The sequence below is a fragment of the Nilaparvata lugens genome, unplaced genomic scaffold, assembly GCF_014356525.2.
Source record: "Nilaparvata lugens isolate BPH unplaced genomic scaffold, ASM1435652v1 scaffold5626, whole genome shotgun sequence".
NCBI classification, from domain to species: domain Eukaryota; kingdom Metazoa; phylum Arthropoda; class Insecta; order Hemiptera; family Delphacidae; genus Nilaparvata; species Nilaparvata lugens.
In genome coordinates this window covers 1-20,116 of record NW_024091426.1, presented here as the reverse complement: position 1 = coordinate 20,116, position 20,116 = coordinate 1, and the positions used below count along the sequence as shown (strand labels likewise).

Genomic DNA, 20,116 nt, shown 5'->3' with positions numbered 1-20,116 from the left:
TCTTCTACTCTGCCCTTCTGCCGCAAGCACCGGTAAACTTTATCTTATTGATACATTGCTATTGCGCTATTTTACTTGCATACTAATGTAAATTGAATGACATACTCTTCTACTCTGCCCTTCTGCCGCAAGCTCCGATAAGCTCTCATTGATTATACAGGGTGTCCATGGAAAGTGTAACAGCCGAGACCATATATTCACCATCAATTTGCAACAAAAATGGTCGGTAAAATTTTCTTACAACGACCTCAGTTTTCGAGATATATAGATTCTCGATACTTTTTAAAAACGTCAATAACTAAAAAACTATAAGTCGAAATTCAATTCTAAGGTGGATTTCACACCAAAGCTGGGCCGAGCCGTGGCGGGCGGGATCGATACGACGCCGAGACATTTTTTAGTTGACAATACAAATACTGCGCAACTCACTACGTGATAAGTCGAACTAAACTGAAAGAAGGCAGAATCCGCTTGGCCGAAAACGCTCGAGTTGGGCGTCAAGCCGACTACACAAATCCGCTCGGCTCGGCTCGGCGTTGATTTGAATGCTCCTGACTAAATCCTGCATAGTTGGCGCGCACGCGGATTCCACTCGGCTTTGCCCGACCCAGCTTTGGTGTGAAACCCCACTAAGGATATAGTTGGAAAAAGGAAGAAATTTACAATAAGATTCATACAATTTTTACCTTTGTTGGACGTTTTTGAACTTTTTATGAGCGTTCAAACTGTTTGAAATTTACCTTTGAACTCGACAAATGAATTTTTTCACCTTTGATAGCTCACAAAAAGTTCAAAAACGTCAAACTAAGGAAGGAGTTAAATGAATCTTATTGAAAATTTCTTCTTTTTTCCAACTAAATACTTAGAATCAGATTTTGACTGATAGTTTTCTAGTAATAGAAGTTTTTGAAAGATATCGAAAAATCGATATATCCTGAAACTAAGGTCGATATGTTACTTTGCATTTTTTATTGCAAATTCCATGTAGTTTCTATGGTCTCCAGCTGTTACACCTTTCGTGGGACACTCTGTATATTGCTAGGTTACTTACATACTTGTGTAAATTAAACGTGATTCACTTCTACTGTGTTGCACTAACCATCTTGACATTCCTATCACCTAACCTGCCATCTTGAACTAACTAGTCTTAACCTGCGACCAGCACAATACTTATAAATGATCGTCTGATTCTAAGCAGTTTATCGTAGCTCTTACAACCCATAGTTACTATTCAAGTAGGCACCGAAACTTACACAAGATGACCTTACTCCAGCTCATTTCAAAACTATGAGAGATCCAACATTCACTCATGTTCTAGGACATGATGTGAAACGTGGGCTAAAAAATTTATCTTCTCAATGCTGTAAACCAGAATAAAAACAACTGTTTGGATTATTGATTTATAGACCAATGGTTCACAATCACGACTTCAAGAAATCCAGTAAATTTTCTTGGCAAGGAAAACTATTTCCTATTAAACCAAATCCTATTTCGGACTAAGTGTTATCTAAATTCGGGAGAGGAATAGCACAAGACTACCTTATTTTTCCTCTCCCTATCATTTTGATAATGTACTTATTGTATAATGAATAAAGAATAATAAAAGAATATAAAGCCTTTCGGTGTATGAAGATGCAACAAAACTATTCAATACTCTATTGATTTGTTAGCAAAAAATTAAGGAAGCAAAAGGACACTGGAAGTCATTTCAAACAGGTGTTAGACTTTCTACACCGTCAATTCTAAGCATCGAAGAACAATTTCTGGATGAAAAAATATGAGTTCCTGTTGACTCGTTTCACTCAACACTCAAGATTGTTTAGAAAATTTGTTTAATAGTTATCGTTCAGCAACTGTTTCCAAATGCATAACAATTCAAAAACATTCTCAGAATATTAGGAAGGTGTTTCACAATAATTCTTCAGTGATGTGTCAAAAATAGACTTTGAAGAAAGTCATAGGGAAATGCTCAGTGGCTTACTCATCTTGGACCAGAAAAATTAAGTTTTCTCTATTAAAAACGCACATTCCACAGACATTGAAACAGACTACAAACCCCCAAACATGATTTACAGTGAGCTAAGTGCATTGTATATGTAATATTTGTGGCTACCGGTATATAATAACCAACATATAATATATATTACCAACATATAACATTAATAGTAAAATTGGGAAAAACCTGTGCATTTGAATCAAAAGTGTTTCCTCAATACAGTACAATGATCATTGGAATATGCAGACGTATTGGAATATATATTCACACTTATCAAGTGCTTCCATGAAAAGTGCCTGCTATTTTTCAACAACTCAGCAACTTAGAAAATGTATCTTGAAATACAGTACTAAGATTTTGCAAAAAATCGTTACACAAACTTGAAATACTTTTTCCATATGTAGATAGAGATAGTTAAGGGAAATCATATTATTTCCTACCTTAAATTCAAACAGCATCTAGTGTCAAAATTTGTTTGTAAATTGGGAAAATTGTCTTGGAATACTGTGATATTGCATAAGATCGTGACATAAATTTGTAATACTTTTTCCATATGTAGATAGAGATAGTTCCTTAAATCATATTCTTTCCTACCTTAAATTCAAACAGCATGTACTGTCAAGATTTGTTTGATTAAAACTCATAATTTATTGTAAACGAAAAATGCATTAACAATAATAACGATCACAGCAGTAAATAAGCAGCTATGCTTTCCATTTAAACAGTTTAAGTAATTTATTAATTGATTTTTTTCAAATTGCCATAAATGTTGTGAATGTCATTATAGTCACGAAAAACTCATAAGATTGATAGATATGTAGATGTACGTTTTTTATATTTTTCAATTTGATTTATGTACCTATATAATATAAATAATTATAATATTAATTAAATATTATTATTAATAATATAATTTTATTGTATTTTATCATTGTAGTTTGTATTGAAGGTTATACTTTCAAGTATAAAACCAACTACATATATATAAACTAATATAAATCATGAGAATTTTATCATATTTCTACAATTTTATATAAAACTAAATAATTTTTCAATAAAACATAAAATATTTCACATTTTTTCAATGAAACATAATATATTACAATAACTTGGTATATTTCAATAGTTTATTGGTCATGTTTTAGAAATTAAAAACTATCCAATTGCCAAAAATTAAATTTTCAGTTGAAATAAAAGCAGTATTATGTTTTAAGACAATATTGGAAGCTTATGATATATTTTAATAAAGTTTGTATCTTACCAAGAACGGGCGAGTGATTTCACTCTCAATCTCACATGAGCTTTATTTTCAAATTTAAATAGTTGGAATCTTCATAGCGGAGCAGCGGCGTAAAAATATGACTAATAACAATAATTATAGCTTCGATGATTTGATAGATCTGGAATGTTACAGTACGTTTGAGAATGATGACATAGTTAATTTTTACCCCGATCAGTTTGATGATGGTTCCATGATTTTATTAATGTTATTCATATGAATATTAGAAGCATAGGAAATATTTTGATGAGTTTTGTTATACTTTACAAAATTGTAAACTAAACTATGATATTATAGTTTTATCAGAAACATGGATAAAAATAGAATAAGAGCTTCGATTATAGTTTAGATGGTTTCACTGCACTAAGTAAACCAGGTCATCTGAATAACTGTAATGGTATATGTTGTTTTTATAAAAAATGGTATATTATTCGATGAAATCACTCATGTAATAGGGAGCAGATACTCTTTCAATAAGATTACAATGAATGGTTCAATTATAAATTTAATAGCAGTGTATAGATCTCCAGCCGCTGACATTGATGTTTTCTTATCTGATCTTGATACGCAACTGAGAGACATTGATAAGACACAGAAATTATTTTGCTGGGTGACTTGAATATCGATCTATTACAAAACAGTGAAACTTCAAATGAATATATCAGTTTAATGCAAATAAACGGTCTCAAGTCGTTCATAAACAAGCCCAACGAGTAAATGATAATTCTGAAACCTGTATTGATCACATTTTTTACAAAGGTCCGAAAATTGGGGAAGAAAACATTCTAGGAATAATTCATGAAACTTCTATAACCGATCATTTTGTATAACTCTCCATATTAATATAACAAACAGGCACCTAATAAACCAAACAACTTAAATCATTACAAAGAAAAAAAATTATTTCAAACTCATTGATTTTTTGAAGGGGGAACATGGGTTGATGAACTTTCTAATATGGACGCCTCTACTGACTTGGATGATATAGTTAACCGATTCGTAAAAAGTTGTTATCTTATATAACTATCAACTCATCAAATAAAGTTGAAAAGTAAATCTAGACCTCTAAAGAATGGATAAGTTCAGGCTTGGTGAATTCATAAGAATAAGAAACAAATGCATAATACTTTGAAAAACAACCTTTTAATGTCACGTTGAGAGAAAATTATAGAGTCTATAGAAATTTACTAAATAAACTTATCAATCAGCAAAAATCGACTTTTATAAGAACAAATTAAAATCATGTGAAGGGAACACTAAAAAGGTATGGAACTGCATTCAAGAAATATTAAACGTAAACGCCAAAAAGTTCTGCCTGGTATTGATCCTGAACTACTAAATAATTATTTTTCAGATGTGGGAAAGTCTTACGCGAAGAGAGTCTTCAAAGAAAATGAAAATCTTCCTTATCTGGAAACCACTGCTGTTTCTAATTTCCGCCTTGTGAACTCTTTTTTTATGCATCCTACAAGTTCACAAGAAGTTATAAAACAAATGAATAATTTAAAAAATGGTGCATCCTCTGGGTTGATAATTTAAGTAGTTTTTTTGTTAAAAAGAATAGCAACTTTTATAGCTCAGCCCCTAACATTAATTTTTAATAGATGTATGGAAACTGGACATTTCCCAAGTCACTTTAAGATTGCAAACATAATCCCATTGCATAAATCTGGGGACAAGAAGAATCCAGGCAATTATCGTCCAATAAGTCTCATAAGTAAGTTTTGAAAAAATAATAAAAGAACAGTTGTCTCATATTTAAAAAAGTTCAATTTAATAAACCAGTATCAATATGCCTTCCAAGAAAATAAGAGTACTGAGGATGCCATGACTGAACTTTTAAAAGATATAACATCTAATTTCAACACAAATAAAAAATCTTTGGCTGTGTTTCTGGACTTAGCCAAAGCATTTGATACTGTCCCACACATCAACCTGCTTGAAAAACTTGAAAAATATGGATTTCGTGGTCCGGTCTTGAAGCTCATTGCTGGTTATTTGGGGAACAGAATACAAATTATAACTCTGAATGGAAAGAGAGCAAAGTAACTTTAACAGGATTCGGCTTACCCCAGGGTACAGTTCTTTCTCCGATTTATTTTTAGTTTATATAAATGATCTATTAAGTGAATTTGATATGAGAAAGGGTATGAAACAAGGAGAAGCCTCACCCCCTGCTCTTTATAATCTTATGAACAGCATACTAAAGTATTGCAAAAGAAACACCCCAAAAATGAAAGTGGGTCATAAAAATCTTAGACCATTAGACTTACAGGCCTTGGTATTCGCAGATGATATTGTTCTGATGGAAGACAGTACAAGGAAACTCCAGAAGGCAGTTGACGTAATGGGAAAAGGTTTTTCAAGAAGATCAATGGAGGTGAATACGAGCAAAAGCAAGATTATGAGGGTAGCGGTGGGAGAGAGAGAGAGCTGTGGAATAACATGCAAAGGAAAGGCCCTGGATGAGGTAGACCAGTACGAGTATCTGGGAGCAATTATCTGTGCAGATGGAAAACTAGATGAGAAATTGCAACAGAGTGAAAAAAGCAATGAATGTATATTTCCAGCTGAACAGCACCGTGGTTGGCAAAAGAGAGTTAAATATGACGACAAAGAAAAGAATATTTATTGTGTGTTTGCTCCAACTCTCATTTATGGCAGTGAAAGCTGGGTACCCTCAAGAAACACTGGAGTAAGGTTACTGCAGCAGAAATGAGGTACCCAGAAGAGCAATAGGAAAGACAAGACATGATAGATGGCGAAATGAGAGAGTGAGAGGAGAAGTGGGAAGAAGAGCACTGATGGAAGACATAAAAGAAAGGCAACTCAAATGGTTTGGACACCTCACTAGAATGCAAGAATGTCGCCAGTAAAGGAAGTGGTGGAGGCTAGGAGGGAAGGAAAGAGACGGAGAGGTAGACCTAGGATGAACTGGGAAGGCTATCTGGAGGAATTGGGGAGGGAGAGAGGCAAGACAATGAGAGATATGAGAAGAATGGCTGAGGATAGGACTGCATGGAGGAGATGGACGCGAGCTGGTACCCCTACGCTGTAACGGCAGAGGGGGTCAAGAAAAGAAGAAGAAGAAGAAGATCTATTAAGTCTTCCTATCAAGGGATGTAGAGTTTTGTCGTATGCTGATGATACTGCATTGGTTTTTACGAGACTTCATGGGACAACGTGATATCCTTAACCACATCGGACTAGCTGGTGTGAGAGTGTGGCTTGTTAGAAATGCGTTGACACTAAATTACTCGAAGAGCGTTTATATGACTTTTCACCAAACTCAAGAACTCAACCCGATGATATCACACTTCAATTAAATGCAGTAAGAGTACACAATGGAAATTGCCTGTATGGCAAGACGGTAGCAATCGTAATCAACTGCCTTGCCCTTGTCCCGTTTTAGAAAACGTGACCAAAACAAAGTATTTAGGTGTCACTCTGGACCCTCATTTAAGATGGAATGAGCATATAAATAGTATGTGTAGCAAAATGAAATTTAAGATCCACAAATTTTATAATTTGAGCTTACTAAAAGACAAGGTCTAAGTAGAATGGTATATCTAGCATATGCTCAGTCAGTCTTCCAGTATGGAATTAGGGGTGGGGTGGCGCTTTCAATGCACATTTTAAAAATGGAATGTTATTCAAAGGGTATTCTCAAGGCAGCCTGGGGAGTGCCCAGACGATACCCTAGTCACCAACTTTTTCTGGAATTTGGAGTTATGACAGTCAGACAGCTATATATTAGAAATCTAATTAAATATATCAGCAATCATACAGATATCTTTACACTGCATCAAACTAATTATATTTTCAGATCTGCAAACAGATATATTGTTCCTCGAACTGACTTAACTATATGCAGAAGACAATTCAACTACATAGTAAATAACTAATAATATTATTCCAGAACATTTTATAAAAAAAAAACCCTCTAAAGCACTTAAAACAAAAATTGAGAACTAGATCAAGACCGAAAATGTTGTAGTCAAACTATTTCAACTCTAGGCATTCATCAACTCTTTATTATCATGTTTTATTCAAATTATTTCCCCCTTTACTATATGAAAGTTGTCTATCAAACTATGATTTTGTTACTTTGTCTTATCGTTTGTGAGTATTGAGATGTGACCTGGTTTTTATTTATTCATGGTTTTTGAATTAGCTCTTTTTTTCTATTGACATGTTTGCTGTACCTAGTTGCTCAAACTCACTGCCGGCGCACAAGTTTTCTTTGCCGGTAGTGCCATTTTGTAAGTTAAAATATTTATTTTATCAATCTGTATTATTTTATGGCAAATAAATGAATTTGAATTTGGATAAAAATAGAAGGATAGCGATGCCGATTCTCTTCATTAATTAATTATATTTCTACACTTTCAAAACATAATTGGTATCGTTGTGGACCTAGAAAAGGATAGTACCACCAGCTTTGTCGAATGATAGACAAGGATAGCAAAACCAAAGTTGATCAAATACTGTCATTATAACGTGGAACTCACTATAGCTCATTACTAGCTCATAGTCCATCACTTTAGAATAATTTCATTAGAAGCTCTTCTTTAAATTCATTGCTTTATAATGTATTAATCTCTATAATTTATTAGTTCAAAAACCTATTATTTAATAAAAGTTTATAGAATAACTTACCCATCTTAAAATTTAGTTAAAAAATAAACTTGAAACTTTGAGGTGGTGTTCAATAAAAAATTTGTTTCTAAAATTCCATGCAAATTTAGGAGTTATTTCATGGATTTTTCAAATTTGTTGAAATGCACATTTTTAAAGCTTTAATCAACATTTAAACAGCTGATGTTTAGTTGATGGGCATTATCACGGCCACCTCTACTCTTAACAGGTGGCTGTTGTTATATTCATAGAGATGGCACTGAGCTAAAATATCATCATCTTTGGCCCAACGCATACGATGTGACGGTTTTGCTATGATAGTTGCAAACCATTTGCGTATAAAACCAATTGAAACAATTTGAAACAAACTTTAGTCTGCACACAGTGTACTGGCAAAATGCCGGTTGTAAAGCACCTATTTTCACAATTTGATTTCGTGCAACTGAAGTCTGCAACGCAACTGCAAACTCGGGCCCACGGTAGTATGCGACTGGTTTCTAACTGTTCAAAAACTAGTTGCATCGTTTGCGCCTACCTACTTGAATACAATACATTGCTGAGGTTGCAAAACAGTTGCACGCGCAACTAGTTTGTGATAATTGTAGTTGATAGCTAGATAGATAGATCATTCGATCAATTAATTGCAACATTTTCTGAATTCTTCCAATGCAATACATTTTTCAAACTAATAGATTATTACATTAGAATATAGTACAATATGTATATTAATCTATATCAAAGTAGGAAAACAGTCACATCATATGCTCTTGACCTCATTGAGAGGGGTAGTTCAATATTTACAAAAGTATAATGATGGTTTTTAATAATCAAATCAAATCACTTTTTATTATTCAAAATGCACTATACAATCAATTTTAATAGTATTACCATAACAAGAATACCCCTTCAAGACTATACGTCTGTGTGTAGGGGTGGATATCAAATTAAGATTAGAATAGATTGAGAAATAGATATATTACATCTGTTGGCCTGGAGCGGCGTCAGACAAGTCAAGGTGCTAGCAAAAATGCAAAACACTATCGATGTTACTTGAAATTCATATTTAGTATCAAATTACTATTTGTCTGTTTGACTATTTGTCAAAATAGTCAAACAGACTATAAAAGCACTCCTCCATTAGAAATTATTTCAATCTTCGTTCAACTCATTTATCCTCAATATTTCCCACAATCGAATTGGTAGTACTTGGAATATCTTTCTATCAATATAACTAGGTTTTTCTTCATACAAAGTCAATCTATGATGCTCAGAGAAATACTCTTATCCGAGTATTATATTCATGCGTCTTGTTCATAGTCTGCAGTGAACACCTTCTAATATAAATAATATACATACATTTCCAAAATATAGAGACATGGAACGCTGAGAATCTCCATTTCAATAAAATAATCCCCACAATGTGTTTGTGGATGCAACCTCAACAGAGTGGCAGTGTTTTCTTTTGACAAATAAAAATTTGCTGAAGATCTGTAGTGCCCCATAGGGCACTTAATAAGTAATATGTAACTCCTTTATTATTATTATTATCTTTTTCACGCAGTTGCGGATAGCTTGTGCGAAGAGGGGCAAATTTATGCAACCTCTTGGCATTATTTCTATTATTGATAAAGTATTTTACCAAGTATGTTGGAGCATTTGGCGTACTATGCGAGCTGTATCAGGCAGAACAGACTTCTGCTTTTCCCTACCAGAGTTTCTGAGACATCAATAGCCTTACAGCTCTCCACTGTTGAATTAAGAATCAGACCATTCACAGATATTACGATTGGGATTATTCTAATTTCTTGAGCCCATACATATCTTTGAGCTCAAATGCTAGCTCTTGATACTTCCTCCTTCCTTTATTATTATTATTATTATTATTATTATTATTATTATTATTATTATTAAAGATGATAAGATGATCTATGTATAATGATTATTCAATTTGTGAAACTTATCATTCATGTCATGTGAGAGAATCTAATAAAAAAAATATTATTATTATTATTATTATTATTATTTATTATTATTTTATTATTATTTATGTTGGTCTCAATACAGTTGTATTATGTAATTTACTTGAATTTCTCAATAGAAAAATCCCACTCGCTATTCTACTCTCAATCCTATACAATTGTTCCCCCAACCCAGCCCTTCTTCCAGTCCCACTCCCAAACATTACTTAATTTACAGAAGGTGAAGGATAGGATGGCAATTTCTAGTGTGCTGTTGGTGCCTATTGGTGTCTATTGAGTTTGTTGTGGCTGAGAAGGAAATCAAAGAGGATGTGGGATTTGAAGTTGGTTTGTTCGTTTAATATACATTGTCTATTGCTTTTAAATTGGGTGTATATTTCAAATTGTTCTATTGTGTCTAGTTCTGGTCCTTTGTTTTTTATGTGTATGATTTACAGACAATATATAAGCGCACACAATACATTTATTAGTCAGGGGTTCAATTCTCTATTAATTTTATTAATTTGTATTATGTTTTTGTAAATAAAAAGCTATTTGATTTGATTTGATTACACATACTTCAAGAATAGCAGTAACTTCACAACTCTTACATGTAGCCTATTAGTCTGTATTAGCAGAGACAAACAAATAGCTTATACAAATAGACAAAATAATATAGCTTACAAATAGACTTACGCTTATCCTTTCTCTATGGTATTAGTCAGTGGTCTGATTCTTAATTACATATACTTCAAGAATAGCAGTAACTTTACACTTCGAATTGTTGATATCTATCATTTCTCAACGTTTTACCTAGTCGTAGCTTATCAATTGAAGATATAGCTCGAAGTTCAGTTGAAAATAAACCTCTATATAAACAGAAATAGAAAAATTAGTTTGTTTAGAGACTCACCCGCCATATCTCTGTTTTTGTTTTTAGTCCCTGAATAGGTTCCTTGTATCCTTGTATTCCTTGAAGATGGCGGACCTGCCGAAAGATCTCGTTGTCACAGTGAGTGATTAATTCATTTACTGTATTGAAAAAAAATCTGACTGCTAGTCGTTCTTCTTAATTGCAAAAAGTGGTTTAATAATAAGCAGTTCGTGATGGACATCAACATTGAAGAATTACAGAAGGAATTACTTGACGTTACAATGGGTTATTGTTGAATGTTTGTTTTAATTGTGTAGTACCCGGTGACGGCGCTGACGTGGGGCCACAACGACAAGCGGCTGTTCGTGGCGGTGGGCTGCGTGGTGCACATGGCGTGGGTGTCAATGCGCATCGCGTCGCTGCAGCTACTGTCCAGTCTGCAGCTTTACAGCCGGCTGCAGGGAGGCCTCGCACATGTACCCCTCCTGCCGCTGCCGCAGCGCATTCAGCAGCTCGTCTCAAAGCTATTCGCGCACACCATTCGGGTCAGTGCAATAATTATCACGTAAGGCTGGCTGACCACTAACAGCAGGACGTGCACATACCACAAAGTAGAGAACATCTTCTGGTTCCTTCTGTGCACTTACACATGTTCATCATGCATGTTTTATCATCAGCGAGAGGCTTTGAACAAAAAACAGCTGTTTAAAAAAGTTTCTAAAATAAAATAAACAATAAATAATAATAAAAATAAAATTTATCTGCCAATATAACATTACATATAGATTACAATAATTATTTTAAATTTACACATAAGTTTTCTTCAATAGCAAAATTGAATATTACATTTTGTCACAGCCGGCAAGTAAAACCTGAGCGCCTGCTGCGCTTTCAAGACTAAAGAAACCTTTACATTTGTGGAAAAAAGTTATAATACTAACTTCGGTTTTACCAAAGAGAACATAAATATTCTGTCCTATTATATTATATATTCAGTGGTTTTACATAAACTGTGTAATTTTACATAATAAATACTGCAAAATTACAAATTATAATTATTATAGAAAAAATTCAACCTCAAATAAAGTAGCAAAGAAAAATTGAACATAAAAAATCGGAGATACATAAACCAAACCTCCAAAAATGTTGCTTGGATCCTTTTTCTGTGATGACGCATTAATGTATGTCGACTGTGTATCATGCATGTTCTACCGTTAGTGGCCAGCTAAAACGATCACTCTTTGGAATTTTTGTGAACAAGATCATTTATGTATTATATTAATCTGTCTTATACAGTATAAAATAAGTTATATACCATTTATAATCAATATAAAAACATTAATCATTAATTTATTATTATACGTTATCTAACGTATCCATAATCAAAGGTACTACATAGTACCTTTTTAAACTTGTTTACATGAATACTACTAGTTTCAGCTTTCAAGCCATTTTCAAGTGTCCTTTTAATGGACACTTGAACGCTCATATTGGCTTAAAAGCAAATAATTCTAATGAAGTATTTCAATAGGGCTACTTGAATTGTTTAATCAATATAGAAATAACTAAATAGTCCCCATTTTTGAAACTTTTTCACATAAACACTACTAATTTCATCTTTCAAGCCACTTTTCAAGTGTCGTTTTAATGGACACTTCAAAGCTGAAAATAGTAGTGTCTATGTAAAAAAGTTTAAGAAAGGGTAATATGTAGTCAATTTCCTGGTTCTTTATAAATTATTTCATTCCAATGAAATATTCGCATAAATCTGGCTTATTTGGCATTTAGTATTTAATTTTATCAACGATTTCGTCTAGAAAACTTATCAGAAATATTCCATTTCAAATATTTTACAAAATTATGTATTAATATTATATTCCAAGGACATAATCGCATAAATCTGACATATTTGGCATTTGTTATTGAGAAAGTGTTGTGTGTTTGGCAGTGCTGCGTGCCGGAAGGGTCGGGCCTGAGGGAGTTTGTGAGTCGCGCGCCAAAAGTGCGGCTGCACTGCACGATGCTGCGTCACGAGGAGGACATTGCTGCCAACTGCTACACGCTCTACCTCGAGTACCTCGGCGGTCTAGTGCCTTTACTCAAGGGAAAACGAACCAGCAAACTAAAACCTGAATTCGTCATTTTCGACCCACAAATAAGCGGTAATTATTAAAGTATCCACAATTTTTAGGACTAATACAATAATACTGATTAGACTAAAAGACTAAGCGTCGGTTCCACAAAAACCGGTTAAATTTTAATCGTAATTAAACTAACGAGAACCTTTCAGAAAATGCTTTTTTGAAGAGGAGCCTACTCTGAGTAACATACTCTGGGCCTAATACTAGAATTTCTCCATCTTCTATAAATATTAGATACTTATTTCTTTTCTTCAATTTCACAATCATAACCGTAATGCCGCATCTACATGTTAACCCAATGTCGGCCAATGCCGACCAGCGCCACTATTTGGATAAGTGGTTTGCCTTCATTGGGCCAACATGTGGATGCGGCATAATGTGACATTCTATTGATGACCAGCAGGTAACCCGTGCTCCGCGTTGGTCTCATTAAAAACTTGACAAACTGAAAACTTAACCTTCTTGAATCTTGAAGATTTTAAAGTAGGCCTATAACCATCCTCGGTAAGTTAAGAATATACCTAGTTCTATATGCAAAATTTCAAGTTAATCAGTCTAGAAGTTCAGATGTGATGATGCGTCATTCTTGAATTTCCTATTCCGTACTATATAAGCCGATTCTTTCCTTTATTATTCCATTTGTGGAAAAATTACTTGTATAATTCAATATTCGGTTTCCTTTGGTTGAGATATTAGTAAAATTGAACATACAACTTATAACGAATTTAATTTCAGATGTTAGTTGTGAAAAATCACCTATATTCTCATCAGATCCCCAAAAAAAATATTTTCTTTCGGGGAAGTGATCTAGTACCGAGCACATCCTGATGGACAACTATTCGCATTCGTATAGAATTTAAATACTAGTAGTTCTGTGAACAGTAGGCCTCGCGCTCAGTAAGTTACATTTACCTGTTGTTATGTTTTCTCAAAAATTAATAAATAATTTATCAATTTAAAATGTCTAGAAAAAATCGTAAATAAACATAGAGCTTTCTGTCCTATCATACCGTGACGTGTCGTCCTGGAATGTGAGTGTGAGCGCTGTTATCAGGTCTGGCTGCAACTGTCTACAAAGTTGAAGGAAAAATACATTTTCAAGATGTTCGATGTTTTTGAACGGGTAGTATTATAGTCAACTGTTTACTAACGTTGATGGAAAGATTCATTTTCAAGATGATCGATGTTTTTGAATGGGTAGTATTATAGTCCACTAGACAGCTGATTTATGATGAATAATTCTATAGTATGATTTTTACTCTAATATTGGCGTATGAAGGAGGCTCCTTTTTCCTTTATATTATCCTTGAAATGCAAAATTTCCAAAAACCTTGTATATACGTCGACGCGCAATTAAAAAAGGAACATACCTGTCAAATTTCATGAAAATCTATTACCGCGTTTCGCCGTAAATGCGTAACATATAAACATTCAAACATTAAGAGAAATGTCAAACCGTCGACTTAAATCTTAGACCTCACTTCGCTTGGTCAATTAACAGTTCGTTGTATCTCCACATACATTTTCACTACTTTTGTTTTTTACGTGAATCATGTTTTAATTTCAAAGATAATAATTCTAACTGCACATTCAACATGTACTCATTATCATCATCACTACGTGAACAACTCATTTTCAAATAATGTAATGTATCAAATAAATATTTTTTGCTTTCTATGCAATATAGTCTGCATTTGACTATTGTTTTTTATTCCAAACCGTCGTAAGCTGTGAAATGATCAAGTACCAAAATTGATTGATTTCTTTTGTGTTAAATACAAAAATCAATGAAACAGAAACCAACATTTGTTGTATTAATGTTGTTAGATGCGGCGTGTGTATCGGAGCATATAATAGCGCAGAATGCGAGCAGTGGCTACGGCACGGGCAGCGACAGGGATGACTCGGATGCAGAGGACGGCTGTGCGAGTCCCAGGCTCACCCGGCGGCATAAAAACACCAAAAACCACTCTCAACAGTATATCGACACTTTACCTGAGGTAATTCTTATCATCTATATAAATAAAAATCGAGCATCAAATTTTGACTTTCAATAACTTTTTTATGTGTGCACCGAATTTGATGATTTTTTTTAGTTGTGTTCGTTATGTTCAGGACCAGGTTTATGGCCTATCAAATTTTTAATCCGACTTCAGGACTATTTCCCACGGTCCTTCAAAGTTTACATGTAATCCTTATGGGAGAGGATTTGTGAGCTGGCCACTCACAGAAATAAAAATCAGCTGTTATAATCATTGCGTCATACAACAGCCGTCGGTAGATAGTAGACAAGAGTGCGTGCTGCTCCATAACCACCCATGTATTTTATTCTAAACACACCGACTAAAAACAAAATGACTGTTCTGTGTGTAACAATCCAGCAGTGCGGCCTCAGGTTAAAGACTTACATGCGCTAAAGACATTGCTTTGTTTCGAATAATGGTGCTGTCTTAGGTGTTTAGAATTAATTGATTTTTAGTAAATTATTTTGCAGTTGGAAAATTATCTATACAAAGAAAATGCCGCATCGCGCCTCCTCAGGTGTTCATCCAGCTGAAGTTTGTCATGAGATGCATTAAACTTTTGGCGGTACGAAGTTCGCCGGGCCAGCTAGTTTTTTCTAAATTCATAGATTTGGGAGAGCATTAAAGTATTTATTTCTAGTCTTAAGATACTCTCATCAGTCACATATGGCTATTTCGGTTTTTATTTGGTGCTCATTCGTGTTACGGGATATCTTTTAGATTCTGGGTAAGATAAATATTATAGTCAGTTGAATTTTCAACGTTGATTGTCATAAAATACATTTTTTCAATTGTAAACATGGGGGAAGCTGTTCTGACTATTTGATTGGATGTTAAATCTACTCAATACGAAAGTGTGAGTAGTAGAAAAATGCAGAATGAAAAACACTTGCAAAATCACATTGATATTGATATTGATCAGTTACAAAAACTTTAGTTCAGTACCCTGCTTTGTTTTAATAAATACTTCTCTTATTACATGGTGAAGAAAGAAAAAAACTTGGAGCTTTTCTATCTAGTTCAAAATAAAGAATCAATATAATTGTTTTATAATCTCGATTAGAACTTGTATAGCAGAGTGACTTAAAAGTGAATAATCTCATTTACTCTTCAAGTGCGATCAGAACGAGTGGGACGCGGTGTACCTATATTTCGTTTCCGATCAATGCCAGTAATCAGCTTGAAATTAAAAAAAAATGGAGTCTATAGATATAAAAAGTTTAATAGCGAGCGCGACCTACACTAATGCCGCATTTACATGTTCCAAAGCTAGCTACCGCTGGCCTTCATTGGGCACTGGTTGAATTGCAGGCTGGGCCAGCTTACTGGGCCAACATTTAGATGCGGAATATAAGTTAAACATCAACCTGACCGTGTTGTTCGCACTTTCAGGGTACCTCATACCCCTTGTGAAGTTAAGTACCTTCATGTAACACAAACACATTGTAAAGCATGGGAGTGAACAGTATGGTTAAGACTAGATTTTCGTTCAGCACGATGACATTCACATTTCAGGACCTGAAACTAGCGGAAGTGACGTCGAACATTTGGGGCACTAAGTTTCGGATACAGGGCGTGTCGCAGGGCCTGGCCACCAACCTGGGTCAGGTGACGTACAAGACGTCACTGCTGCACCTGCAGCCACGGCAGATGACGCTGCTGATGGCCGGTGATGGCCCCGCTGACTCCAACAACTCCAATAACAGTCACGGCCACTTCGATGACGACGATGATGGTCAGTCCATTTTATCATTCATTCCACATTCTTTGCCTGACAATAAGGTCAGGCATTTTACAAGTACAGTAGAGATAAATTATAGTCAATTTTTATTGGTGATGAGTTTCTTGCGGGAAGGTTCCACCTTCCATGAATGTATAACTTTAGTCGTCAGTTTTTAAGTGATAATTGGAATTGAAAGTGAAAAGTGTGAACATTCATTCTTTTTCGAAAATTTTATTCATCAAAATTTAATAGAAAGACAGTTTTGTGCTATGCCTGTTGTCTTCTCCCAATCATATTGTTACACTGGGCACTGGGCATATATTACATTGGACACTGGTTAAATTGCAGGCTGGGTGGGCTAGGCGAGGCCAACATGTAGATGCGGAATAAAACTTAAACATCAACCTGACCGTTTTGAAAATGTAATAGAAAGACAGTTTTGTGCTATGCCTGTTGTCTTCTCCCAATCATATTGTTGTTTAAATTGTTATTGTGATTGTCAATAAATGAAATAAATGAATTTGAGCTGTCAATCATTCACTTTAGCCGGGACCGACAGTTTAACGTGCTCATCTGATAATACGGGATAAAAACGTTTGTTCGTATTTGGGTTTAAACCCGGGAATTCTAGGCTGCTACGCACGTACTATACCCACTAGACGACGGATCACTCTTCCAAGAGAAGTAGCTTACAAACTTGTCCAAACATAAAACTGCAATGGACAAAATACAGAGCACAACATATTGGCTAGATTGAAAGCATGGTTGGAAAAGAAAAAACATTTATATTGAAGACTCAATAAAATACTCATTCACAGAATAATAAGCTCCTAATATTTCATTTTCTCACAATGCTCTTAAACTTCATTGGCAGCTTTCATCTCAACATTCATATAAAGTATTGTTTCTATCTCAAAACAAGACTATTCACTGGTATCTAAATGTTGCCTTTGCTCACATTAATATATCAATAGAAATATTTAAATTATTGTAACACTTCATGAAAATCTTGTATCTTGAACAGATTTTTTTCTATAATTTCTCATTAAACATAAGTCTGGCCACTAATGGTAGGACATGCATGTACACATGTCGTCATACATATTTGTGTCATCATAGCGAAAGGCTACAAACAAAATCCATTGATGTTTTGGGTATTTGTATCTTCATTAGTTTTCTTACTGCTAAAGGTTACAAACAAAATCCATTGGTGTTGGGTTTTTGTATCTTCGATGTTTTTCTTTGCTGCTCTATTTGAGTTTAAATCCGTTTTGTAGCATTACAATTTTTAATTTTCCAGTGGTTTGTTTATTGTCTTTTGGTTGTTCATTTTATGCTACCTCTCGCTGATGACAAAACCTGCATGATGAACGTGTTTATCATGCATGTTCTACTGTTTAATTTATTTTAAACCAGCCTATGAAGTCACTCATATAACTCGAAGATACCGTATTTGTTAAAAGTGGCAAAAAGACTAATATTTTATTTTAATAAGCAGTAATTCTCATATTTGTCTGTGTGACATTGTAACATTCTATCCTTATGTGAACACTCCCATAAGAACCAATGATGTTGATTGTTGTGTGTGATGCAGGACCCGGACTGGAGCCACGAGGCGCGGGCGGCATAGTTCCGCCGGTGGCGCCGCTTTCGCGATCCAGATGCCACTGTCGCAGCGGGGGCGGGGGTGTGGGTGGGGGCGGCAAGGGAGGCGGTGGAGTGGCAGCGAGGGGGGGCAGTGGAGGCGGAGGCGGCGCAGAGTGCTTCATGACGCGCAGCTCGTTCCGCGACTGCGAGTGCGGAGGCGGCGGTGGCCTTGGCGGGGGCGGTGATGGAGGTGGGTGCAATCAAAATGTGTTATCAATTCAAATATGAATTTATTATCAAAAATTCGTGTATTGAAATACTTTCAAATCTAATGACAGCCATCCTGACCGTTCTAATGGATCATTCATTCAGTAAAAAAATAGTAAAAAAAACTTTGAAATTCCATTTAATAGACTGCAAGAAAACCGAAAGACAGCCACGTAACCAAGGATGTAGACTTTACTATCTTCTGCCAAAAAGTTTATCCAAGAATATGAATTTTAATTTTTTTGCCAAAAAATTGTAAGGAGATAGAAAGGACAACTTTACAAAAGAGCTTTGAATGACTATCTCCTAAACATTCCGCTCTACTCATCATTAAGTGAATTCGCAGCGAAGCCTGTTTAAGATAAGAACTTATTTACAACTTGCCCTCGTCTTAGTGATGTAGTTGATTGGAAATTAAATGAAAATTATGAAATTACAAGTGATACGTATATATTCGGGTGTAAATTCTTAAAGGCGTTCAGGTTTAACCTTGCCGGCTGTGCCAACAGGAAATTGTAAATAACTTCTAAAAATTATAAAATTCAATTGAATTATTGTAAAAAAACTTATTTGATTGGTTTTAAAGCCCTTTAAACAAGTGTTCAAAGAAGATTTTTCTTCACAAATTAGATGAGTGACTTTTAAGAAACCCTTTTTATACTATTGAGGATTTTCTCGAGCACACCGATATTGCCTCTTAAAGAATGCTTAAATATAATTGATTGGAATGTGTTATTGTTTTGAATATACCGGAACTGTTTGCTGTGATACAAATATGATTTACAGCGGACTGTTTAGGAGATAGTCATTCAAAGCTCTTTTGAAAAGTTCTGTCCTTTGTATCTCCTTACAATTTCTCTTTTCAATCAATCAATAATCCTTTATGTCATGAAACACAAAGTGTTGTAACAAACGTCAAATATAATGAAATTAAAAACAGACAAAAAAATGTGTACAACAAAAATGGCAAATAGTAATAAACAGCAGTAATAGATAAATAGTAGTTATTAAAACGGGGTCCAACACAAGTCACAACAAAGCTGTTACAGTTAACAGATGAACACTTATGCTATTCAAAAAATTCTCCAACGGAATAAAGACATCTTCCTATAAGTAAGCCTTTTATGTGTGATTTGAATAGTGAGATCCGTACTCAACTATGTTTTGAGTATGCAAAATGTATTTATGGTGTTCATCTGATGACTTTGTCAATAATATGTATTGTTCACGGCAATAAAAATTTGATTTGATTTGATTATCGTAATTTTTTTATAATGTAATGTTATTTAGGCAAAAGAAATAATTGAATTAAATGAGCTTATTGTCGGTTCCAGGCGGTGTTTGGGCGGTGTTGGCGGGGGCGGGTGTGGAGGCGGAGGCGGCGACGACAGCCCGCAGGGGGGTCGCGGCGGGGGGGCGGCGTGGTTCGCAGCTGCTCGGCGGGTACCTGGACCTGGTGGAGTCGGCCCAGCAGACCACACGCGGCTGGTGCTCGTCCGACAGACCAAGGCACCACGCCTCACGCACTGCGGCAAGAGTCGCAGCCTCGACTCGTCCGACATTGCGGCTGGGTCTCACAGACCCCATCACCGCAAACGGCCCCCCAAGTCCCCCCTCAAACATCTCAAC

General features: G+C 35.0%; 1 protein-coding gene across 1 annotated transcript; it reads left to right on the top strand.

Annotated features, from left to right (window-relative positions):
• Positions 1-6: 6 nt before the first annotated feature.
• On the top strand, positions 7-20,018 carry LOC120356047 (tubby-related protein 4-like; the record flags this gene model as incomplete). Its single annotated transcript, XM_039444833.1, has 7 exons — positions 7-32; positions 11,063-11,290; positions 12,694-12,907; positions 14,714-14,886; positions 16,426-16,645; positions 18,228-18,470; positions 19,822-20,018. Coding segments are annotated over exons 2-7 (1,203 nt in total), but the record flags the coding sequence as incomplete, so codon positions are not given.
• Positions 20,019-20,116: the final 98 nt, after the last annotated feature.